The sequence below is a fragment of the Lipophrys pholis genome, assembly GCF_963383615.2.
Source record: "Lipophrys pholis genome assembly, chromosome: 15".
Lineage (NCBI taxonomy): Eukaryota > Metazoa > Chordata > Actinopteri > Blenniiformes > Blenniidae > Lipophrys > Lipophrys pholis.
The window spans coordinates 10,703,986-10,730,059 of NC_137642.1; the positions used below are offsets into that span (position 1 = coordinate 10,703,986).

General features: G+C 41.8%; 1 protein-coding gene across 2 annotated transcripts in view; it reads right to left on the minus strand.

Annotated features, from left to right (window-relative positions):
* Positions 1–2,861: 2,861 nt before the first annotated feature.
* The window catches only part of kcnma1a (potassium large conductance calcium-activated channel, subfamily M, alpha member 1a), a 142,384-nt gene continuing 119,171 nt past the window's right edge, over positions 2,862–26,074 (minus strand). Inside the window, exons 22-32 of one of the 2 annotated variants that reach the window (XM_080481457.1) lie at positions 25,941–26,034; positions 21,858–21,984; positions 20,383–20,607; positions 19,649–19,841; positions 15,544–15,657; positions 12,350–12,480; positions 9,493–9,687; positions 8,919–9,037; positions 7,917–8,141; positions 6,777–6,805; positions 2,862–4,266 (exon numbers count right to left, since the gene is read on the minus strand). In XM_080481457.1, coding sequence (XP_080337583.1) covers positions 4,115–4,266; positions 6,777–6,805; positions 7,917–8,141; positions 8,919–9,037; positions 9,493–9,687; positions 12,350–12,480; positions 15,544–15,657; positions 19,649–19,841; positions 20,383–20,607; positions 21,858–21,984; positions 25,941–26,034 — 1,604 coding nt within the window. In that variant the 3' untranslated portion in view covers positions 2,862–4,114. The remainder of the gene's footprint in view (positions 4,267–6,776; positions 6,806–7,916; positions 8,142–8,918; positions 9,038–9,492; positions 9,688–12,349; positions 12,481–15,543; positions 15,658–19,648; positions 19,842–20,382; positions 20,608–21,857; positions 21,985–25,940; positions 26,035–26,074) is intronic. The other variant, XM_080481458.1, reaches the window with a different exon arrangement.

The following is a 26,074-nucleotide window of genomic DNA, read 5'->3' on the forward strand; positions in this document are numbered from 1 at the left end:
CGCGTCGTAGTCTTGATCTGTTCAGTGGAAAACAACACATCTGATGTTACCGGCATGGGCCTCTATCTGCATCTTCCAGTCATCCTTATCCCAGCACATAACACGATAAAACATGACAACCTGTAACCACGCACACAGCAGAGACAACATGTGTGGTGTGATGGCTGGGGCGAGTGTCTATCTGCCCCAGCCGCCCCCCTCGGGGCCTCCTGAATGCCACTTGTCGCTATAGTGGGACTTAAACATGGGCCCTCCTTTTGACCCCCCCCGCCCCTCCCCGTGCACTGCCTGGCACTGTACTGGCATGAAGGCATTGATGGCTTGGATGTTCTCCATGTCAGTACCAGACGCCAATCTCACAGTGGAGAGAAAAACAAACCCAATTTAACAAATAGAAAGTAACTCTCGGACTCGGCTCCCTCACAGCGAGCCATGCGTCCCTGAATGACTGAAGGATGCTTGCTTGGACTAAAACTCTTCATGGCACTTCAAAAAAAAAAAAAAAAAAAAAACACTCTAAAATCTTTAGAGGTATACAATGCAATAGACTTAGAAACATCTAATAGAGACATATGAAAAGGTGGAGGAAGGAGAGACATCTTAGTCCAGTGTTGTGAATAATGCCGGCCTGAATGAGTTTGCGCGATGGGTTCAGGCCTAAAACGCACAGTCATCAAGTAGAATGTAAATAAATGGTGCATTTCCTTGTGAGCTTCCTTGTGTCAGTCTGCAGCATGATGCATTTCTGAGCGACGCTGTGTTTAAGTACCTTAAAAAATACTCTGTAAACAAATAGGAAGCGGTAGTGACAGTTTGTGACAGATAATGACAAGCTGACAAAATGGAATGTAAACCCTGTAATAACACAAAGTCACAAAAAACTAAAGGATGCTCTTTCTTTTTGATAACAGTTGCTGAATTGGTGCTACCTTCCATCTCACTAATGGCTGTTAAACCAGATCAAATCCTGCCTGACTTTCCCTCTTGTCACATACAGTACTTGAATTGTCTCCGTATTCCTACAAGAATCCCAAATATTTCATTTTTAAAATACACTTCTTTTTTTTCTTTTTTTTTTCAACATAACAATCAGTTTGTCGATTTTACGCACGCTGAGTCGTTTGCTAATATCAGATATGAATTATTTCTTATTGTTCAGGGTAGCAAGTAGGCCGTCGAGAACCCAGTGGTACAAACATTTTACTCACATATTTTTCTGGAAATAAATTCTATCTGCTACAATGTGTGACAATGATGTAATCACAGTTCAAAAAGTTCACTTCAGGACGATGTGCATGAGGCTTCAGTATAGTTGCACCACACCCAATAGACGGACATTGAAGCTCAGATCATTTTTGTTTTGAGAAAGAAATGTGGTCTTTAAAATGGGTGTGAGTTTACACAGACATATTTAGCACAATGGGATCTTTTTTTCCATATTCCAAAGTTGTTGTTTTTTTCTTTTTTTGTTGTTTTGTTTTTGTTTGTTTGTTAAAGATAACTTTCCCTTTTACAATTGTACATAAGAGGACGAGCCTCAGTGTCGCATCTGAAATGATATTTTGTGGAAGTCACCAGCACACTGTGCCTGAGCGTGCGCTCGTCCTCGACACTAGGGACCTAATTTAGGTCAAACACGTCTAATGAAGGTCATTCACTTCTGGCCTGCACACAGCGGGAGCGACTTTGTATTCTTCTGCATGTTATTACTACTCAGATATGCTGTCGTTTTAAATACTCACTCCTCCCCCCCTGTCCCCCCTTGCCCAGTTGCCTCATCTTTCCAGCTTGGGATGCGTAATAGTAGACACATCATTTAGTAGACACTGCATATGTGCAACCCGACGAGCTGAATCTTATTCTTACAAGCACTCAGCAGAACTCAGCTGCCAGGCTGAAGATGGTGGTGCAAGCAAGTCTGAGGTGCTGTAAAGGGGGGGGCGGTGTGTGTGTGTGGGGGGGGGGTTAAAAAAATAATCATTTGTTTTCATAAAATGCGAAATAAATAGTGATATATTCCAACACAAAAAAAAACAAAAAAAAAAAGTTTTTGATATGTAGTTGTAATTAAAGATATTATCTATTTCTTCATCTTCTAAAGTACTTTTCAGTTGGTTTCTCGCCTAGAAAAATAAGTACAAATCGATTATGTTTATGGATTAAAAAATAATTATGTTTCAGTGTATCAATCCAAGCGACATATTCGCAGGACGTTTCGTATTAGGAGTACAAGGCTACCAGGTCAATCTTCCATCCCTCTTTCAGTAGGATTTGGATCGACAAGTACCTCAAACATGTGCAAAATACACGTTCATGTTGCTCACAGGTTAGCGTAACAAACACTTTTTTTCTTTTTCTTTTTAATATATGTGTACTGATTAGCCATCTGTGGCATTGTTTGCATTTCTCCCCCGGCTATGCTTGAGCTTCAAGGACCGAACACAGCAGCTTAACTCCTGAGAGTTTCGAGGCGTGTGACATCTGGATTGGCGACAGAGAACATCCAAGCGCTTTACTGCCTCTACGCCAACCCCGTGCCAGGCAGTTCTGGTCAAAGGAGGACCCATTGATGCCCACTTTTTCGCACTATGTGGCATTGCTTTAACACAAATTTTACTCTAACAGACAAAACATCCCCCCCAAAAAAATAAGATTACACACTTCTCACTGTGATCCCAATTCTGCCGTAGAGATCAACGGCGTGGTGTTTCGTTTGGGCACGCAGCTGCTGTTCGGGTTCGATACGCTCAGTCATAGCTGGGGGTTGTGATCGAGTTTAGGATCAAACCAAAACACCTCTATAAGTTGATCCAAATCCTTTACACTCCTACTTTTTCAATTTTTTTTTTTTTTTTCCCCACCTAGACATGCGGTTTCCTCCAAAGGTGCACCATCACATAAAAACCAGTAGCGGGTGGGTGGCGGTTGGCGGGGTGACAGCACTGATAAAGCGCAACACCAGAAGGACAAGTGGCTGTGATGTGCACACACACACACACACAAATATACACACGGCGTGTACATAAACACTCCTGAATGCATGAAGGACGGGGGCCGGTCGGCGTTCGTCCTGCTCATGTATTCAGGCTGACCCTCCACATTGTATCCGTTACGAAACAGTGGGGCTCAGGCACATATCATGCGAGCTTAAAATAGAGTCACCGCCTTTGTATCTGACGTATCAGCAGAAGACTTGTAGGTGTAGAGTTCTCTTTTAGCCAGCGTACACCAACACGGCACCATTCCCCGGAGCTCTTTGCGAGATTTTTTTTTCTTCTTCTTTTTGTTTGTTTCTTTTTGTTCTGCAGGTTGGGAGTTATCCCACTCAGCACGACGAGTCAAGGTGAAGTTGCACAACTTAAGCGAAACGACGTGAAGTGAAACAAACCAAAAAACGAGATCAGTCTGTCTCCAATGCCAAGCAGCCTTTCCTTCCTTTCTTCCTTCTTTTCTTCCTTTCTCCCCGTCTTCATCTCTCTGAGAGACATTTTATTCTGGGGTGGGGGGGTGGGGGGGTGGGGGTTTCGGATGTTTCCGTTTGTTCTGTCAAAAGAAACTCGTTCAGTTTTAGTGCAAATAGAACAGAAGCAGATAGGAGATATGACGCTGATGAACCCAGCTGCTTTGATGTCACGCATCCAGGTGAATCTTTGGGAGATGATATGATCAGTTCATTGCTGCAACCCTCATCCTCCTATAACCAGTCACCGTAGCCATGGAGTCTGGTCACATGAAGAGGTGAACTATTGCAAAGAATTACAGGAAGTACTCTTCTTTTTTTTTTTCTTCTTTTCTTTTTTTTGTCAACTCTTAAAATAATTCCAAAAAGTGCTAGGGGGAAGGGGCTGTACAATCCTTATTTGATTGTCATTATGTACATCTCTATGGATACATTAATAAATAAAACAATGTCCCAAAAGCATGGAAGTAACATTAAAGGTATACACATAGGAGGTGCCTCCCAGTCCGGGGGTTTCAGGCCAACCCTCGATTAGAAGAACGAGCGAAGAGAAATGTGTCAGTCTTCGTAATCACTCCTCCACTGGGGATCTCTTCCCGTCTCTTTTGAAAGAGCGTGCAGTTGTCTGGTGAGTCGGTGACAAAAACCTGGCGTTCAGCATTCATCTTCAACTTCTCTGATTGGTGGAATCAGACTACTAGTGGATTTGTACTGGTTGACTTGGTTGGCCATGTGAGTGCTCATGGGCTTGATCTGAATGTTCCGGGGGTAGGCATTTTCTGGTTCATCTGTAAACCATTTCTTTTCTGAAGGAGGACAAGGTGAGAGAGGGAGAAAGCAGAGAGTTAGCTCGGGCAAAAAAAAAAAAGAAAGTGGGCGACATTGGATTATTTACAACCACACTGCCTCAGTTTAAGTGGGATCAAGGTTTGCATAGCACGGTTTGTTCCTCTTTTAAAGTTTGTTTTTGGTGCATGGAGCCATTTTGAAGTTGACATGGTGGCATTGTCCAGTCCCGTTACAGAATTATACCTTCATGCATGTAACATATCAGGTGTCCAGCTGATCTTGTGATGAATCTCTTAATAGGAAAAAATATATACTTCTGTGGCGTATCAGTATGGTGCCAGGGAGATGAGCAGGAAGAATCTGAGAAATATATGAGATTATTAATAGATATTCAATCTTAAAATTGATTATATGTTAACTGAATAGAGGAATTAATCAAATGAGCAGCAATAATCCCCCACCCTTTGAAAACATTGATGGTTTTAGTAGAACTTCACTTGAAAATCCAGATAAAAAGTTCTGCATGTAAAGTCAATGCAAAGATCCAATAAAGTGTAAACGTACGGTCATCATTTTACTTCAAAATATTCTGTACTCCCTAAGCCCCTAAGAAAAACTAAAAAAATCAAGACAATCTGGACGGTTGCTTTGAACATATAAGAATATGACATTTATAGAGAGACACAGGAGAAAAGTCTCTAATGATGCTTCCTTGGTAAAGTTTGATAAATATTCAACTTGCAAAGCAGTAATCTGGATATTTTATTTCACATACTTTGTTCCAATTGTTTGGAGATGTGCTGCTGTGATGAAGTTTAAAATAAAATAGTATTTTCATGCTATGATAAATCATCTAAGAAGATCTGGTATAGATAAATGTAAGCGTATCAATTTAATTACTTTCTAATATTGTGGTGACGTGATGTTAAGGTGGTCATTTGCTCTCATCACAGTATCGGCATCCTGAGCACACCAACACGATTGGCGGGATAACTGAAGACTGTTCAGAACATCTCAACATCAGATAATTATATTTTTAAGATTTAAGTCTGGGAGGACTGTCGCCTCTCACACACTGAGAGGGAAAGTGATACTTTGACTCCTGCTCAGCAGCAAATATCTGGGGATGTCAGACGTAAAAGATTAAGCCTCTCCAGTTTCTTAACAAATTGCAATCCAATCAATTGGGTTGTGTTAAAAAAAAAAGTGTCTTTTGCAATTTGGCTGATCGGGTTTCGAGGCTCTTCATTTGAAAAGGGCAACATATTTTTTATGGTAAACCCTGCTCTGATCGATGTCAGCTTGAGAGCAAGGGAGGAGGTTTGAAAGAGCTGGATGTGTCACTTTCGAGAGAGTCTCTTCATGTTTAAGTAAGCTGTGAGCGCACTGTTTCAGAAGAAGACGGAAGGTGTGTGAAAGCCGTCAGAAGTTTGTAAACTCTCTCTCAGCACTTCACAGGCACTTCCAACGCCATTCAAGGTGTCACTTCCTTTTGGGTGAAGTTGTAATATCAAATTTTAAACTTTGCAATGTGGAGCAAACCTTAAATATGTGTGTGCGCGCACACGTGTGTGCGTGTGTGTGTGTCAGCAAGCGTAAGGCTGCGGGGCTGTGTGTTACAGCACAGGCATTTGAAGTGTGGAATTCTGCCCGAGGAGAAGCAAGATGTCTGCCATCTCTCTCCAGACTCTACTGCCGACACGGTGAACTTAGTGATGTCGCCTCAAACCACCACATTAGGCGCGCCGGGGTTACGAGGAGGGAACTTACGGACTCATATCCTCCCTCAATTTAAACTTTAAATTGGTCACGCCTCCCACTTTTTTTTTGGCGTGACCGGTGGCGCAGGGCTGGACACACTTCCAGTGGAAATCGTGTGAAGGAGTGGAGCAATTTGGCCGCATCGGGAGGATTTGAATCAGTCTGACCTACATGTGAGCGCCGCCCGTGGGTTCGTACAGTCGGCTCACAGGTTGTTACCCCATGTTGATAAGAGTATAGTAACCCACTGTATTTGATAAGAGCATAAATAGGACATTTAAAAGTCTGCTCCAGTCATCTGATAGCATTCAATAAGAGGGAGGATGCACAAACACACAGACCTTTCACACAATGCAAACCATCTCAAGTTCAAATGAATCATACAAAGAAAAAGAGGCATGGTAAATAATGGAACCAAAACAACGTGAGAGAGGAACGTTGTTTGGAGGAAAAAAAGAAAAGTCATATCATCCAGTAAATAAGTGAGGCACAAAGAAAAGGAGGGAAGGGGGGGGGTTGTCTCAACCTCATGCAATGTGGAAATGGTCCTGATCATGGCGGGGAGGAGGCAGGAGCAGCAGCAGACATTTTGCTTTCCAAGATGAAAGCAAAACTTAAACTGAGGCATGGTTTACTCAAGATCTGAAGAACGTAGTCAATAAAACAAACTCCCCTCGTCATAACAATATCCCCATAGGACATAGTTATGATCAGAACCCCCAGGTAAAAAGGTTGCTAAGTCATGCAGAATCGTTAACTTGCGTACCTTGGCCCATTCTATTCATCCTTGTTGCACTTCAGAGAGAGAGGTAAGTAATCTACTGTAAGTAAGTCGTATTTACAGTCAATACACAACTGACAAATGGAAAATCAGTCTGCCTAATGCTTACATACTGTTATTATGTTGCGTGGGCTACGTAATACATCTTAAATTCAAGATGTATTCAGGCCTTAACGTCTACGTTAGTTGTTATATCTCGCATGGAATCATAACAAATCTGCATGCTTTTAGAATATGTCACAATTTTTAAATGACGTGATTTTTCCCAAATGTGAGATTAATTCAATAGGATTATATAATACGTAAATCTAAATACTTCAGCAAATTAAAAATAACTGATTACAAAACAAACAGAACAAGAAATAAGAGCTACCAACATGGACATGCAATTAAGCAGTACGGATGCACCATGAATAACCAAATATCAACACTGCTAATGAATGATGATCCTGTGAGAATCAGCTTATCAGTGGCGTTAAACAATTTATCCTACATGTTGCTCTCACGACTACAGCAGACAATTCACAATATATTTTACGTCCATGATCCAAGCATACCGATCATGTGCACAAATATCCAACAAACAACACTTATTTACTCCACAAATAACTCCAAATACGAGTACAATAGTTAGACACAAAAACAGCTCAGTATTAAGACGGATACAACAGGTAGACCAAACAACAAACTGAATGGGAGTTGTGGTTGAGGATTTCGCTGGAAGCTTGTTTCCAACCACAACGATAGAGTCATCCAAACAAGTGGTTTCAGTGTTTACAGATGTCAGAAACATCATTTGTACAAAGAGTCTTTAAGTTCAATAGAAAAAAGAAAAGAAAAGAAAAAAATGAACTCAGTTTTCCACAAAGTGACTTTACCAGTTTGCGAACGTCATGTTATGATTGCTGTGATGGGCGAGTGAAGACCACATGCACATGATTATGGAGGAAACACACAAAACACCGGGCAATGGACGCAGAGCACAAACCACAAACACACAATACACAGTAATCACCGGCACATTGTGTCATCACAGTCTGCACACGTATATATATATATACACACACACGCACACGCACACACATGCAGACTAATACACTCCAAAGGACAGGTGAGGGCACGTACTTCTGTTTGTCTCGCGTCTCGCGGGTTTTACTGCTGCGGTTCTGCCGGTTGGACGGGGGGATGGAGTGCACGGAGGAGCTCTTTTTGCTGGAGGAATGGGAGGAGTGGGAGGAGTGGGATAAGCTTGTCCGGGACTGGCCAGCGTTGTGATCGAACTGCATCAGGCAGAAGATCAGGTCTGTGGGCACCAGCTCAAACTCGTACGGAGGGTTTGTGATCACGTATCTGGAGAGAAAAATAAGAAAACAGTACACAGAATTCTAATTAAAGACGTTTTTACAAGTCAAAAAAGATTATTTATGCAGTGAAGTATGTCAAATGTGTATAAAATATGTCAAATTAGTTTAAATGACGTGTTAAAAGATGTTAAATCTGTTTGAATAACCAACATCAACTGATGTGTAAGATTTTGGATATTGATGCTTTAATAAATCAGCATTCAATTCAACATTCAATAAGCCCCAATTCCTGAAATCTTATCAGCACTTTTTTTAATCTTTATTTGTTTTTATCCATTTACACTGCCACTATTCGAGCTGCCAATATCATTTCTAAAACAACCAAATAATAAATTCTCTTCCATTCATTTTTTTTCAAAGTTTGTTTAATTGTTGTCTTTAATATCTGAAACTATAAGTCTTCCTTTAAATAATTGTCATGTATTTTCCGTAGAAACCAGAAAATCTCTAACTTTTAACTTTTATGGATCTAAACGTACACCTAATTGCACACTACAATTACACGTGTACAAATGAATTTACCCTGTTCTTGGTCAGTGTATATAACTCTGCCTTTTAATTGCACTTGTTTCTCATCTACTTAATTCATCACTAGAGTTTTTTTTTGTTTTTTTTTAATGAATTGGCCACAGTAGTGCTGCAACCTTCCCCTTTGGATTTAATGAGGTGTATTTATGATGCTCCTCTCGTTTTTTGTTTTTTTCCCCTCGTATATTAAAATATAAATATTAGTTTTGATGGTGAGAGGGAGCAGATACTGTACCGTTTTGTGCACTGGGTTGGAATGCTGAAATGAGCATCTCTTAATCTGTAGATGCCAAAACACAGCATGTTGTATGTCTTCAGTGCTTTGCAGAACAGGTCCCCGTAGCAGCCGCCGTCCTAGGGAACCACAGAATAAAGGCACCATCAGGGTGTGTCGGGTCAGTCTGCATATCGACTTAGTGACAGAATAAATACTTGTAGTGAAAGCTCAGATGTTTTGCCTTTTTTTTTTTTTGCTACTGAGTGAATAGCAACAATTTTCATTACAGACTGGAACCGTTTTTAACATTACGCTATAATCCATTCTGTGGGGGGAAAAAAACAAACAAAATCACTGGAAGTTCTGTTTAACAATAACAGAAAGATTTTAAAAAACACGGTTGGAACCAATTAGACTTGGTATTTTCTTGGTGGCGCTCATTGTTCTCTCCAAAGCCGAACACCCACTGAGGCCTGCTTTGCGTGATCACTGTTCTTCACATCGGATTAAGGACCGCGAGGAGCGGAGGCGTCCAGATGTGTGCTGCTGGGTAGTGCCAAAACGTGTCATCTCCGCTTAAACATCCACTTACCCCCAAGTCAGCAAACGGCCCGTCGTAGAGGGCGAGCTGGGCGACGCGACACCTGTCTCTGTTGGCCAGCGTCTGTGGCGTGCTGTAGCCTCCTCTGAGTGCGTTCTCCTCGGCCAGCAGGGCCTCCAGCTCGGGCGTGGCTCCCCCTGTGACCAGCGTCCGGATCAGCGTGAGGATGTTATCGTTGAAGTACGTCTGGGGAGAAGAGAGGAGGGATCTCTGTCAGCGGCAGCATAGAGGAACCAAAAAAAAAACTCTCAAAAAGTCTCATTATGTCGACCTGACTGAAATAAGGATGTTATAGCGGCATCTTCAGAGGAGCTTACCCAGCCCGCAGCAGTTAATTCTACAGCGATGTCACTGCTATTTGATCGATTGATGGTTTTCAGGAAAACCACCAGCAACTTGTCTTTCAAGTATAAATGTCACTCGATGTGAGCTCAGCATTCACTAGTCCCTCAACTTCACACATCAATAAATAAAACCTGATTACTTCTAATATCTTTCTATCTTAGATAACTAAGATATTCACTCCTGGGATTTATTTCTGTGAGTCATAATGTAGCTTCAAAAATACTAAATGGGAACTTTTCAGAGCTCCTAAGAGTTGGAAACATTTGAACTCACAAAAAAACTAAATTGCTTAAAATTGTCTTCAACTACAAGTGAAAAGACCAATTGTTCAAAAAAAACTAAACAAAAGCTCTTTATTTACTTTACTTTATAAACAAATTGGTTCACATTGCTAAGAGAAGGCATTTTATTAACCCGTGATACGTTTTTACTTCCAAACCACATGTGTTTGTTTACAAAACATTTCCACTGTGTGATTTTCAAAATGTTTGAATATTCATTTAAATGGCAGAAGAAAACTCTTATTTTAAAAGTGATAAAGAGCACTGAACATGGTGTAAATTCTGAGTGAGAGTAAAATTATATATTTAGAAAAAACACTCATACAATTGCAAATACTACTTAATTACAGTAAAGTGTGTATTTGTAATTTGTCTTTCATGAAGGACATGTTTTGGTCATGTTTTGACTGAGATCAGAGAACTTTGAATTAAAGCAGATGTTCATTTTTGAGGTAATAGTTTGAAGTGGTGTTGACCCTGACTGCATTGTGTTGTTTATTTGTTTTTAATGTTGTTTTTAAATATATTTTGACCGTGCTTTTTAACATGTATGCGACATAATGTAGTAGATGTCTCTCAATATGATGCAGCTACAAACTCAAAAATGTACATAAAGACAGAATTTAGTGCAATTTTTTGTATTGGGACACTGAGGTGTATTTTACTTTATAGATTTTTAGAATCAATCTTTCACGTAATAATGTTTTGCAGCTAAAGATGTCAAAAAGCCAACATATATACTGTATTTATATTTATTCAATCCAAAGGAGAGGTTTTAGAGCTTGAAGGGCTTCAACAAAACTCTCTTCTGTCCTCTGTGGACACTTCTTTACACACTGTACAAGGTAGGCTTGACTGCGCTCGGTGGGTGTCAGCCTCTCTTGTCCTTCAAGCCGATCAGGACCTGCTTTTGCCACACGTGAAGACAGCCGATGACACTCGGCAGCGCGGCCGGAGTGGCAGCGCCTCTCACTGGGCCCCTGACAGGCCTGCAGAGCCTCATGATGGATGAGCAGTGTCCATTAGCTGGCTTCACCTCTGACCAGCGCCAGACTACAGCTGACGCCTGCTCTACTCCCTGCTCAGCTCGGCTCCGCGCGCCCCTCTAACCCCTCATTCATAGAGACGACTGCTGGAATTAAGCCATCAGAGCACCAGAGGGAAGAGGGAAGGAAAAAAAATATATAAAAAAATAAGACAGACACAGTGGGTCATGAGAGTGGAGGAGAGGAGAAATTATCTGTGGAATATATTTAAAACCCATCTTCTTCATCTCGTCTCCGGTGAACATTGTCAGATGAATGAGGGTTTCTTCAGTTGTGACCTCATTTGTGTCGTCATCATTACAAGAACTTTCAACACATCACGTTTAAAATGAACCCTTTTCAGATCAGGTGTATGTGGTTAGTGCACTATATCAACTTACTCACTAATTTAGTCCTATTTAACCAAAACTGAATGAAAATTAAACTTAACATGACAATTATACTTTTTAAGACATATCAAGTAGCCTCCCCCCAAACTAACAATGAAATATATGGATTCATCCAATATTAAAACAGCCACCGTATTAAAATAGCTACTGTTGCCCACACTAATAATAATAATAGCAACAAATACTACTACTTCTACAAAAATAGCAATAACAATTGATTAATTTGTTATTTCCAACCTTGTTTTGGCAAACAAGAGTCTCACATCTGTAGATTGACTGTGTTGACCGTATTTTGTGTCACGTGTGTACTATTCAGTTTGTTGTGTTGTACCCTTTAAAATGGGATTGTTCATCTTAATTGATCGGTCATTAATTGAATGGATCTAGTAACATCGTGTGGTAAACACTGTGATCGTGGTCAACAATAACTAACATCCTTATAGTCTTGGGTTGTGATCGTGTGAAATGTTCTTAGGTCCAGGCATCTTTTATGTGTGACTCACTTCCACTTCCCTCATCCTGCAGGTGTTACCACTGCAACAGCATGCAATGATTACACGGTGGGCAAAAGCACCTCCATGCATTTTGCGTGAGGCTTCTCTTTAATCATTTTATTTTTCTAAAGTTTCAATTTAAGTGTTAATTCGGATGCAGAATAAACAGAAAACCAAATGATGAATTTCATCTTATTAAAGGAGAAAGAAGGAAAGAAAGAAGATTGGAAAAAAAAAAAAACACACATATTCCAGCTGAGCGAGTTCCTGTGCGAGTGTTTCTGGGAGCTCACCGCACTCATCAGGGAGTCGAGTACACTGACAGCGAAGGCGGTGCCGCAGGCAAATGGCTGAGTGAGGTACAGCTCTGTGTCTGGGTCGTCATCATCATCTTGGTCCAAGAACTGAACGTTTGAGTCGTTCACTGAGGGGGGGGGGGACACAGCTGAGTTAGAGAAGAGCGCAGTGAAGAGTGCACGCTTACACACAGACACCGACACACCTGAGAGTTTCCGAGATTCTTTTTTTTTTTTTTTTTTTTTTTCGTCGATACCGAGTTACATTCGAAAAGATTTGAATATGCCATGATAAGGAAATAGAAAAGTCTCAGGTATATAGGTATGTGGGTGGAGGGTCAGAGCTCACAATATAATGTCACATCCGATGCACATTATATCAACTGATACACTGTAACTCTTACAGCTACACTCATTTAAAAACACACAATAAAACAAAGAGTTCATTTGATGACTGATTATGAAACGCTGTTGTCTGAATTACCAAATCAGACTGCAAATAAACATGTGTAGTGTTTCTATGTATTTAAGAATTTATTTATTTTTTTATTTGAAAATTTTCATATAACATGCAGACAAAACACAACTTTTTAAAAAAGAATACAGTTATAACCATTGCAGAAGTCCCCAGTGTTAATAAACCAGTCGCCACTGTCTCCTCGTGTAACAATAACTGCAATTCCAGTGCAACACCCATTCAAAAATATGTCCTTTGAGAGACAGTGACCGGTCTTGGCAAAATGTAACACACATATATATATATATATATATATATATATATATATATATATATATATATATATTAATCATAAATATATTAAAGTTAAACAGGTTTAAAGTGTTTCTTGATGTACTCAGTAAAAGTTGAGACTTCAACAATGGCTACGATCGCTCAGAGAAAAGAAACATGCAGTTATAAAGTCATGCCAGGTCCTTCAGTTTTTATCTTGAAGGATGTGTTTATCACATCATCATCTTTATAAAAAATACATCTCACATATTTACCTGAGCCCTGAAAGTCAATTTAAAGGTAACAACACACTCTGATAACATAAAATAAAATCGGGTCTGCTTGGTGGATTAAATATGACTATGAGAAAGAAAATGATGTAATTACGAATGAAGAATTATATTTTTGTCCTTGTGCGCACACACAATACCAACTTCTTCTTCTAGTGTGTCTTTCGTGCCGAAATGTATTTCTCATTGCAGCGGTCGGAGAATAAATACTTCATAAAAAAAAACTTAATCTGTCATATATCTCTATGTGGAGGTGAAAAAAGCTAAACTATTAAATGGATTTTGTTTTAAATTTAGATTATCGGATTTCTTCACGGTCTTCTGGTGAGCTGTGGAACAAAAATGTCAGTCATGATGCAAACAGGCCCGGGTCAGAGGAGTGAATAGGGGCGGGCGGTGTGGTGGTGGTGGTGGTGGTGGTGGGGGGTGACGTGGGTGAGGGGGTTGGCCACTGATGTTTTCGGAGGAGGAACAGAGGAGGGGCGGTGAGGGGCCGAGGGGTTGTTGCTATGAAAACAGCCACAAGGACAGACCGAGCGTGATCAAAGACCGAGCGTTGCGCCGCAAAAGCAACTGGAGGAAAAAAAAAAAAAAAAAAAAAGCACGGGGAAAAAAAAAAAAAAAAGACATAAAAAGGAAAAAAATATATAAATATCATTAAAAAAATGGGCCAAAACAAGACAGTCAATTTCAACCAGAACGAAGAATAAAAATGTGTTCAAAGTGAAGCCATGGGAGCAGCGAGGGCCTTGACTGCAGCCAGATAAATCAAGACAAGCTGATGAGGAGCAGAGCGGCGGAGCGAGGGCGCAAACGGCAGCAGAGGACAAAGGCTCAGCTTACCCAGCTCTGTTATCATTTGTATGTTGGTTCCACTCTTTTTTTCCTGACTGAGTGAAACCAATGGCAGTAGTTTGCCAGGTTTAGCTAACGGTGATGAGACGGTGCAGAGAAGGGGAGAAACGGTGCTGTTATTGAAACAGTTTTAAGACTGCAACAAAGGCATTTCGCTGTCTCGGACTACTCGTGTCAGGAATTACTCTCAAACGTTCATGGTTGTCCGGCGCCTAAAATGTAAAGTACCCTGGATTACGGCGCGCAGCGCCACTATAGCACAACAACAACAACAATGCATTACTCCATGGTGAAACGGAGAATGGAACATACTGGGTCTTATCCCTAAACAAAAACACTTCTCACGCTACGCAACTGAAATCGATCATGCAACTCAGATGAGGTGTGCTTTTGTGTTTCAACTCGACTCAAATCTGTGCCTGGCAAGACTACTTGAACATGTGACAACGTGATTACAGTGTAACACCGTCTCTTCCTGTATGGTCCTTTCTCCTCCAAGGGACAATGTTATCATATCTTGTGGTGCTGGGGCAAAAAAAAATAAAAAAAATCTCTTATCAAAGAGAATGCAAACACGGGAGCTGCTAGTATCCGAGGCCAGGACAGAAACCATTGGGCCCAACATGGACGATCTGGTTTTGAGGGATTACTTATGCGGTCAGCAGTGTAACGGAAGAGCCTCTATTCAGGTAATGGTTGGCCCGGTTACAAGTAGCATTAGGTGGCTCCTTTCACTTTCTGGCCTTTTCTTAGCTGGCCTCATGCTCCATTGCTCCCTAATTGGGTCAAGGGAGACAGAGTAGCTGGTCTCTGGTGCTTTAGAAAGCCCCTCAGAGATCTGAAAGTTTCATGAGTCCCCATCACCAGTGGGAATACAGCCACTGGCATTGTTATTAATAAATGGAGCCATTTTGCAACCAAGGCACTTTTTTCCTCTACCTTTTCTGTATCTCATTCCTTTTTTTTCTCCCTGTCTCGCCCTCTTCATCCTGGCTGAGTTTCTCGTGTCCATTAGCAGACAAATTGCAGGAGATGTAGCTTTTGTCCCAAAAGTGCCCCTTTGACATCTTCAAGCTCAGATCCAAGAATTTCACTTGAGTTGGGCAAAGCAAACGATACCATGAACAAAAATTCCACATGACACATTCCTGAGTCCATTCGAGCTCAAATGAGTTGGAACTTTTGGCAGCAGTATGAGATTTTGGGATAATCTGCTCTGGGAGTCTCTGTCCGGAAATGAATAATGAGTTGATCTGAGGTTACAAGGGTATGGCATGCGGTGGTTGCATTGGAGAGGCGGGTGGAAACCACTTTACCTAGTTCTGTGATGATGGGGATGTTGGATCCGGTTGTGACAGATGCTTGCCGCACAAAGCCATGTACTGGACTGCTGTCTGGAGATGACCTGTCCATTCCAGGAGGCGTGAAACCTGGACACAACAGGAGGCACGATGGGATCAATACAAAACATAAATGAAAGGTTCACGATGTGTATCAAAATTCACAAACTTGAACAGCAATGACATCTTCAGGAAGTATGTAACAGTTTGTACTGTAAAATTGTATTTTTTTTATTGAAGTTTGCATAAAACAAGGTTTTTTGTAGTAATAACAACAACTAACTAACTCTAACCCCGAGAGCTTCTTGATTTTATCATTAATGTCATAGTCTTTTTTTTTATAATTGCACTGTGTGTCTCTGGTTGGAATTAATTCTGCAGTTGACGTATATGTATTGATTGTGTCATTGCTGCTTAATTGTGTGGTCTGTTGCTGTATCTACTGTATATATGAAATATCCATTAAGTTCAATCTTGATTCTAATGAGCTTGTTTTTAACAAGTTATGAGTTTCAGTTGCTTTTGTTTACCTGTGGTATTGACTTTACCAAGATGGGTGGGACAGAATTTTGTTAAGGAAAGCTACAGTAAAAGCAATATTATCTTTTTGTAGAAGGATCGTGAGCGCGAGGACATGACCCGGCACTCCGTCTCACACAATTATCCAGAACAAAGTGCAGATCAGCTCACTCAGCAGAAAGCTGTTTATGCGTGTTCTCTGGATCCTTCAAATGTGTGGATTGACAGAAAAAAGGCTGAGAAAAGAGAGGAGGGCTAAGTGAACGAGGCGCCTAAAAACCCGCTATATGGATACCGTGCTTTTAGGGGTCAGCGAAGACATATTTAGCATTCACATCCCTCCATCAACGGGCGGACATAAATTTTATATGTTGTTCATTTTGTTCCGATAAAATTGGTGAAGTGGATCCTGAAAACCTTTTATCGGAGATGGTGTGGCACAGAACCATGAAATACAAGTACAAGTGACAGGAGTATGAATTCACATGACTTCACATTTTTGCATTTCCTCAAAGTGACAAGTAAACACCTTAAATCTGTAATGCTATATGCATAATGCATCAACTGTGTTTTGACATCCATCATTTAGTGCTGACTACAGCAAAACGTCAGCTCATAGTGCCACCACCAAGGAAACATAATGCAGGGAATATATTCAGGTCACAAAGTTTTAAAAGGATTGCAAATTCTCTGTGTGTGCGTGTGTGTGTGTGGTGTGTGTGTGTGTGTGTGTGTGTGTGTGTGTGTGTGTGTGTGTGTGTGTGTGTGTGTGTGTGTGTGTGTGTGTGTGTGTGTGTGTGTGTGTGTGTGTGTGTGTGTGTGTGTACCTTTCCTGTCAAGAAACTCAATGAGCTGCTTACATTACAAAAGAGCTTTCAGCCCTTTGCAACAGAAAAGACACCAAATAGTTTAGTACACAGCAGGAAGCGCTCGCTGAACTGAAGCGTGGATAATCACAACTTTTGTTACAGCAATTATTGAACTAGGAAATAGCAGCGGTTTGACACTTTGTGCCCGCCAAAGAGCACAAGCTCAGATAGTGCAAACGTCATTTCGTCGATGTCCATAAAGTTTACCCCGCTGGAGAGTGACAGCAGGTTTTTTTGTTTGTTTATTTTAAATCTACCTCTAAAAACGCTGCTCTTACTGTATCATAGCAAACATGAAGAGAGCACGGAGATGTAGAAGAACAGCTTCCGCTCTGCACCGTGCATACACCAGGAAAAGGGATGCGGGTGAGAACAGGGACACACGAGGCCTGCTGCTGAGATACTTTTAAATCCTGTTGTGGTACCAACAGCTCAAAAAGTCACAATACAGCATGAGCTGGTTGAGCGCCAAACAGAGAGATGTGCTGAGTGTCAGCTAAAACAACAAATGTAATTTCTGTCTGAGAATATGCAATTATTATTCATAATGTTCATATATAAATGATCAGGCGAGTCGTTATTTTGTACAAAATTTAAAATTTTTTGAATCTGTACATCCAATCACTAACGACTTATCATTTCTGCCCTTTCACTTATATAAGATCAACAGATTGTGAAAAAACACCTCTTGATATACCACTACAATGTAAAATTGAGCAAAAAGTGTTGTCACTGTTGAACAGTGAAGGCTGTACATATTGTAAATAATACTACTACTCGAGTATGTCTTCCCCCATATGTTTTCCCCCTGTGCTTCCATGTGTATATACATATACATTTATCTAATTCTATTTATATATACATAGTCTATTCTCTTGTGTACAACTATCCTAACTGTCTTTAAGTATTTGTGTAATGTGGAGCTGCTGTGATGACTGAATTTCCCCTTGTGGGAGGAATAAAGATTTGATCTTATCTCTAAAGGTACAAACCTTTGTTAAAGCAACATTAATTGCAGAGCTGCTTTTCTCCATCACATTACAATGTGCAAGTTTATGTCAAAAACAATGTAGTCTTTGAAAAACCAAACAAACATGTATATCATGAATGGGTTAAAGCAAGCGAGCCGCTTTATCCGCGCGGCCTCTCCTCTTGCATCTGGATGTTGCCACTGTATACTTCTAACTTACTGTCTTCAGCTACAATGTACAATAGATGAGTAAGATCTGGGTTACATACCCCCATAATCCTGTAGCCCTGCGGGCACAGCTATGCTCTGTGGCTGACTACATGCTACAGCAGCCGTGAGAAGTTCTCCCCCAGGAAAGCACATGTTTACTTATTCATTTGCACCTTCCAAATTCCGCAGACAACATCTGAATGAGCGCATTGCTAGGAGGAAGGAATTCCCACAGCAATACCCATGATACATCAGCAACGTCTGTCTGTGTGTGTGTGTGTGTGTGTGTGTGTGTGTGTGTGTGTGTGTGTGTGTGTGTGTGTGTGTGTGTGTGTGTGTGTGTGTGTGTGTGTGTGTGTGTGTGTGTGTGTGTGTGTGTGTGTGTGTGTGTGTGTGTGTGTGTGTGTGTGTGAGAGAGAGAGAACATGATTGCGTGTCACTCAGTAGTAATTTTCTATTTCTTAAGTGGGCGGTTAATGTAAGACCCAAATATTGATAACATGAGGCTATAGTCATCGATCCAGGGAGAAGATTTAGACCAGCGGGCCTCTGTACTGCCGTGACTTTCCGTGAGCGCCGCTCCCTTGAGCGGCGTGCTGTCGGACTTACCCTCGCATATCGTTCCTTGGTGGCACTGCTATCGACATCATATCACTCACACAAGGCTGGAGAAATAACGGCATTGGCATTCTCCTAAAACATGTGGAAGTGCTCTGCACTAAAAAAATAACGGCCTCTTGAACCTTCAACTCGGATTTGTATTTACGACAGCCGCCGTGGTAGCTCTAAAGAGTGCTGAGCTGAATGCACATCATGCCTTTCAGGCTAATCATAAACTGAGGAATACCTGTTCGTGGATAGATTGCCTTGGCATGGATATCCACGACGCGAGCCGACGTCGGCGTGCGTCTGTGTGTGTGTGTGTGTATGTGTGCATGTGTCGCTGTTTTGTTGTGACTAATGAGGAGCAGCTGAATTGGCCTGCCTGGTGATTTGTACTTGCTGCTTAATGATGATGAGGCCTGATGGGATGCCAGGTTCGTATGTTTGTCTGCAAACATCAACAATCTGTTCCAGACGATCTGCCAGACTCCAGATCAGGGGGAACAACATCAAATGACACAGTCATGTTGATTACATCATTAAAAAGTATTATCAAAGAGGCTTAGCAGCGTCTAATTACTAGGGACAAGACTGAAATCATCAGAAAAATTAGGTGGAGTAAACAATCTTCAAAGGCTTGATGAAGCAATTAACACAATGTTTTGTGCCCGCACATCTTCAGGAGTTACAGTGAAGTCAGTTAATAGATAATACTTCCAGTTGACGATTAAGACAAGTTTGTAGATCTGTGCTTGACAAACTACACCCCCCCCCTCTTCCGTGGCCTTTTTATTTGCCTCCAGCCTGTTCCTCTCTTCTTTTTCCATTTTTGACTACTGTCTTCCCGCCCTGCCATAACCTGTCCCCTTTGGGCAGCAGTGTACATGGAGTCTAATAGGACGCTCCTTACCTTGGGAATTAGCCTGTAAGACCCCGATGCTGTCATCAAACTGCATAGATTTGATGTTGAGTGATGCCAAGATGCATTCCTTATCCTGCAGTGAGGCATCTTCGATATTGTTCTGATTGGCTGACAGTATTACGCACATGTCGCAGAGGTTGATGTTGACAGCCCTTAAATCTGCCCGACTTAATGGTGTACCCTTCAGGGTGAGGGGAACACAGGGAACGAGCGAGGCAGCGGGAGGGAGAAGGAGAAACAGAGAACAGACAAGACATGGGGGAGAGAAAAACAAATTTAAGAAGTGAACAGAGTGGAGCTTTGGGAAATTAGTTAACAAGTATACTTGTTTTGAGGCGATGACATTCCACTGATCTAACTGGGCATGGGAGAATCAGAGACATGGACTAATCTAAAGGCTCGCCTGCACTGAGGGCTGTGTTTGGGGTTTTCCTCTGATCATCAGTCAAGCCAGACCTAACAAGCTCTAAGGCAGCGAGCCACGCCATCTGTGATGGGCACTGCGGCTGCAACACTCAAACTCCTCTTTGTGTATGCAGGATGTGTCACGGCTCTGGATGGGGCCTAAATTCACTGAGCACTGATGGAGCGATTATTCGATTGAGTAATGTGCGATCAAGATTTCAATGTGCATGCAACTCAAAATGTCAACGCTTTGAAAGTGCAAGCGAGACTCTGGTCTTTAGTGCTGTTACTTTACATCAGTTAGGGAGTCCACTCACCGGTAAGATGGAAACTTTGGGGAAGTTGTGTAAAGTTTCCCACTCTCTTCTCAGGTAATCCAGCGAGCCCACAAAGACTATAGGCTTAAGCTCGTGGTAATGGAAGTTGCTAGCTCTTAAAGGCATCACCAGGTTTCGCAGCCCCACTAAAGCGGACGTGACATCCCCAAATATACAGACCACTACATGGCCGCTCAGCACTGTCATGGAGGCTTCACTCCGGGTCTGTGGGGAAAAACAAGAGAGGGGGGGGGGGGGGGGGGGGGGGGGGGGAGAAAAACAAAGAACGGAATGAGGACATGTGAATCGAGAGAGCAGAGGATGAGGCCCGGAGAGACCAACAGAGATGTAAACCACAGTAAACTGGGCAATGTGCGAGTGGTGGCACATTGCGCAAGGGCTATAAAGTTGACATAAACTGTTATAAATCCACCTTTAATAGTCTGTTAACCAAGCAGTTAGTTACATATTTTCTATTCACACTATAATATTCACTGCATCATACACGTGAGCAAAAGGTTGGTTAACCACTATTCTGTTTATAAGCAGTTTAATGGAGAACTAGTTATTTCACAGAACAAGAACAAAATGTGTTGTTTTTTTTTTACAAAGAGCGGCAGATTCAGTCAGGATGGAAAATGCAGTTTGTAAGATTTTCTCTACATACAACATGTATGAATTAAAAAAAATGAAGAAAGGATAAATCAACAAAGTTGACTGTTATTCATTATTGGTTGACAATAAAATGCATTCAAGATAAACTACCAGAGACATCAGATTAACAAGCAATGCAGATTTGGGTGCATGTTATTAACCCAAAATGTTACTCAAACTGAAATGAAACTCAGTGTTTATTTACTGGACATGTACTTGTGTACTACGTGTGCTTCAAACCGGCATTTCAGGTCACATACTGATTATTTGTATAGCTACAGGATATGGGTTGTCCACTCACTTGCCTGAACTAAGTAAGAATTAACATTTGAAGTTACAATGTTGCAAGCGCATCAAGGTCAGTAGTGGATTTATTCACCAAAAATATCATCATCATTTGGGAACTACATGCGGAAGTTAACTGTGCTGTCTGTCTGAGTATCAGACTCGGGAAAGACCGAAACATATTAAACATTATGTGAAATGCTTACAAACTGCCTTCTTGAAACATCTGAGGAAACCCATGCGAGCAGTGTTGAAATGCTATTCACAGATCCTTGATGGATACAAATATATTTATAATATATATATATATAAATATATATATATAAAAAAACAAACTCACCTTGAAACAACAGAGAGGCAGTGAGAGAAATGTCAATACACATTAGTCTGTGATCGTGTTACTGCAGTATTGAGGGGAAACGTTTACTCCTGAGTATACTTACTTTAACTTTTTTTTTTTTTTTTTTAAGGTTTACTTTTTATTCTATCAGTAATTATTTACTGGATTGCAATTGAAACAAACTCGACCCACTTACCAGGATGACTTTTTCGATGTCTTTTGAAGGGCACCAGTGAAACATCCCTGTCGAGTCATACCTCTTCACGTTCATGTCCATGTTCTCAATTTGCTCATTTCCGGGAATGAGGAGGGGGTCGTGCCGACTGAAAAGCAGAATATATTTATGCTTTCTGACTATAGCCTTGTACACTCACATGAAAGAGGTGAAAGATAACCAGGATATTCTTTGTATGATTTTGTTTTACTTCGAACTTTCTCCTGATTCTAACACTGTATGTCTCATAACTAGAATTCCGATCCAGCATTCAAACTTGTCCTTGGTATTAAGGCATCAGAAAACCTCACAGACCCTGGTGCTCACAGTGGTACAGAGGGGAACTACAGAGGGGAACTACAGAGGAGAACAGCGAGATGTGAGTGCTACTGACTGAATGGCATGACAACACAAAGCCAATTACCAGCTTTTACTCTTTCTCCCAGTTCCTGGCGCCATGTGGCGCAAATAGTAAAAGCTCCAACAGGCTCCCACTTTAAATATTTCAAGAATTTGCCCAATCACATTTTGCTTTCTCAACTGATGGCCATTAATGTTTCAACAGCATGTCACAACCAAACAGGCTAATCCACACAAGTAGGCTGCTGAGTTTTATCCTGTGCAACACTGACCATGAAAGGGCTCCTGTCAGTCCTGTTACGCCGCCTCTCCATTTTCCCGCGCGGATTCTACGCGACAACATTACCACGGCTCCTCCAAGCAATATCCCCAAATTTTCATCCGAAAACAGTGAGCTTGGGTAGAACGCAAACATTTAGTACCGCTTTGCAACAAGCCCTGCTAATTTCACAGGAATTAAACTGTAATTTATTGACCATTCAACTGAAGCGATGAAACCACAACTTATAGCAGCACTGTGCAGACTCCTGCAGCAGGCGCTGCAGAGACCGACATGTGAGTAATATGGGAGAAAACATCTCAAGAATTTGACATACATCTCTCTCAGTATCACTCTCTCTATCCTCTATAAACACTGTCATCCACTGACAAGGCTTTGATGTTGTGTCTTTCTTCAACCTGCATTTGAATTGCATGCCATAGCGGGAAAAGTAAAAGTTAGGAGGAAAAAAGAAATAAAAAATAGCTGTCAATTAAGCCACCTTCTCACTCCACCTCTCATTCCCCTCTCTTTCCTCCATCAGTTAGAGCAGGTGATAATAACACTGACAGCATTTAGTGTTTTTACACTCAGCCTGAATCTTTCATCCAGAGCCCCGTGTTGCGCCAATCAACTCCACGGATCCCCCCCCCCCCCCAGCCCCCCCACCCCCCCCTCGTCACTTCAATCTGCTCAGCTCTGCTCGCCTCCACACAGGGGCTGACTGGCGCATGCAGGCGGGCTGCCGCTCCACCTCTCTCTGCCAAGACAGCTATCTTTCACAGAGCTGTCAGCGGTGTGACTGGCAGCTTGTCACAGGGCTCCACACACCTCCTTCTCCTTCTCCTCCTCGCCCCCCCTCCTCCTCATCCTCCTTGTCCTCCTCCTCCGTGCCTGGGGTTGAACCTACCACAAGGCTCAGGGAGAGCAGACATGACGTCTGTGCTACAGGGCCACGCCCAGGGGATATCAGCTGCACATGATACTGTGACATCGTCTCTGACTGGGTGCATGTTGTCAGTCACGACCTGTCAAAAAGGTTTGTGGGAGGAACGCCATGACCACGGCGAGGCATGTCATGAGAGAAGTGGCACGTTAACCCGGGTGTTTGTAAATGAAACACACTGAAGTCAGTATAATTTAAATTAGCTAATAAATTGAAGGAATATTGGTCAATAAATAATGATCTCATATGAGATGCACATAAATAAATTTTTCAGATGCATTTTTATGTATGACAAATTATATTTCCCTTACAGCTTGCTTCTCCTTTTTCTTTCTTTCTTTCTTTCTTTCTTTCTTTCTTTCTTTCTTTCTTTCTTTCTTTCTTTCTTTCTTTCTTTCTGACTCCCTCCCTCAGTATATGTTTTCAAACAGAGTTGAGTTATTCCAGCGTATCACTCCGCAGTCACAAGCTGGGGATGGGCGTGCTCCCCCAATCCCTCTCTGCCAGACTACGAAGGCAGCCTCTTGCTTTGAAAATTTTCCCCATCATGCAAACTGACAAAGGCATGCTTTTCAAAAGCCCACAGCCAATCTGTTGATCATTATTTATTTACAAAGGCCTTCAGGCTGCAAGTCCTGTAAAAACCATACTTGATACGTATGCTCGCTCTCTTGCTCGCGCTCTACTGTGTTTTCCCCTTTCTTGCTTGTAGAATAAAGTATCCCTAAGGCTACCTCAAACAATCACTTTTCATTGTGCATAAAAATCCACCTTGTAAAGCACAACTGTTTAATATATATATGGTGTTATATGTTGACAAGGGCAGCTGCAAAAGGGGGGCTGTAGACTGTGATGGGTAATTTGATGTTCTGCTAAAGGCTAGGACGGGGAAGAAAGAAAAAAAAAAATCTACACCTATAACAGAGGACCTGTCATCCCAGTACCCAAGAGCCAGGAGAATACAGAAGCAACCCTAAAGCAGAGAAAACTTTGACACCGCTTTTGAAGCGTTTTCGAGACCGAGTAAATAACTCGCAAGGATTATTATCCCTGCGAGATCAAAGCCAAGATGCATATTTTACATGGCAAACAGGGACCATCTCATAAGAAGAAAAGGAAGGGAAGAAAAGGTTTTGTGCTTTAAGTTGGGCAAACTAAACAACCTTTTAAACAAGCAGTTAGCTGGAAATGTGCCAATGTCTAGTTGTTTTTGTAGCGGTTTTCTCCCTCTGAGCAAGGGCACAGAAAATGATGCTCTGTTGCAAACTAGACTGAAGGGTATGACTCTGTGTTCAGCTAATGGTTTGGCAAGTGTGAAAGCTTATTAAGTTCTTGTTTTGTGGAGAACTGAGGGGGAGGCCGACGAGCACGCTGGACGAAAACCACGCAGGCATGCCAGTGCAGTAGGAGGAGAGCCGCCTAAGGGAAGCGAGCAGGACTGAATACGAAGAACTCCAGTAGAATATAAAGAAAACACACGCACAGTATAACAATAACTAAACTAGAATGTCAGAACCGAAGACTTCTATTAGACGATCACGCATTCCAATCATTTACAAATTCCAGTGGTTGAACTAGGTTTGTTGTCCCTGTGACCTACATAAAAGTTGAATTGACTAATGCATAGAGCTTCAGAAAAAAAAAAAAACGGCTTTGGCTAATGTAAGTCACACAGATGACAGCGAAAACACTCACGCTCATTAAAAGACAAGCAGTGAAGCTATGAGTGTTTCCGTCCTGTTAGATCTCGAACGCCACGCCTTCATCCCGCCGTCCCAATCCGCACAGCTCGGCCTCCCAGTATTGTACAGAACGTGTCTAACTCCGCCTCGCAGCCACAGGAGCACAAAACCTACCCCTTTTATCTTTCAAAATCAATTAACAGCAATTTAATTCCACAGGACAAGATAAAAGGAAGGTAATATTTGAATTCATATTTGATTGTGACGATACATCTCGCATATGGCCTTAAGTACCAGAAACAGTACTCACAGGGGTTCCCACAATAGAGGAGTAGCCTGAGGGCAAAGTAACCATGCAGGTCCCACTGATTGGTTGCCAGTGTCATTAGTGCCAGCATTGTTTAAGTAGTACATGTGGACCAGACCGGAGGAGGTGACAGCTGGGACTTTAAAGCCAGAGGAGTTTTTCAAATGGCTCCTCACAGCCGCTTTTCATGACAGAAATATTATTTCAGCTCTGTCATTAACAGCTGACAGCATGCCATCCTAAACAGCCAGAGCTTAACAGGGCATTTCTCCTCTCTTTTTCGCTCGCAGAGTTTCTTACCTCCCTCTTCTGCCACCCCTAATTTGCCCCCTCCTATCCATCCAAACTCCCACCATCTCACCATCAGCAGCATGCGCCTCTGAAGTATCTCTAAGACACATCTCTCTCCATTCCTCCCTCCCTCCCTCCCTCCCTCCGTTCCTCCCCATATCTGAGTTCCTCTCACTCCGCGTTTGAAGGCTGGAAGGAGAATAAAATCAGTGTCTTTTACCTCATCATTTTGGGCGAGCAGTTGGGTGAGTTTCGCATCCCTCCGTTGCGCTGCTTTTTTTTGGGCGAGAGAGTTGATGGATGCTCGTCTTCAACTGCAAACACATGCACACAACGTCAGAACAGAGACAGATG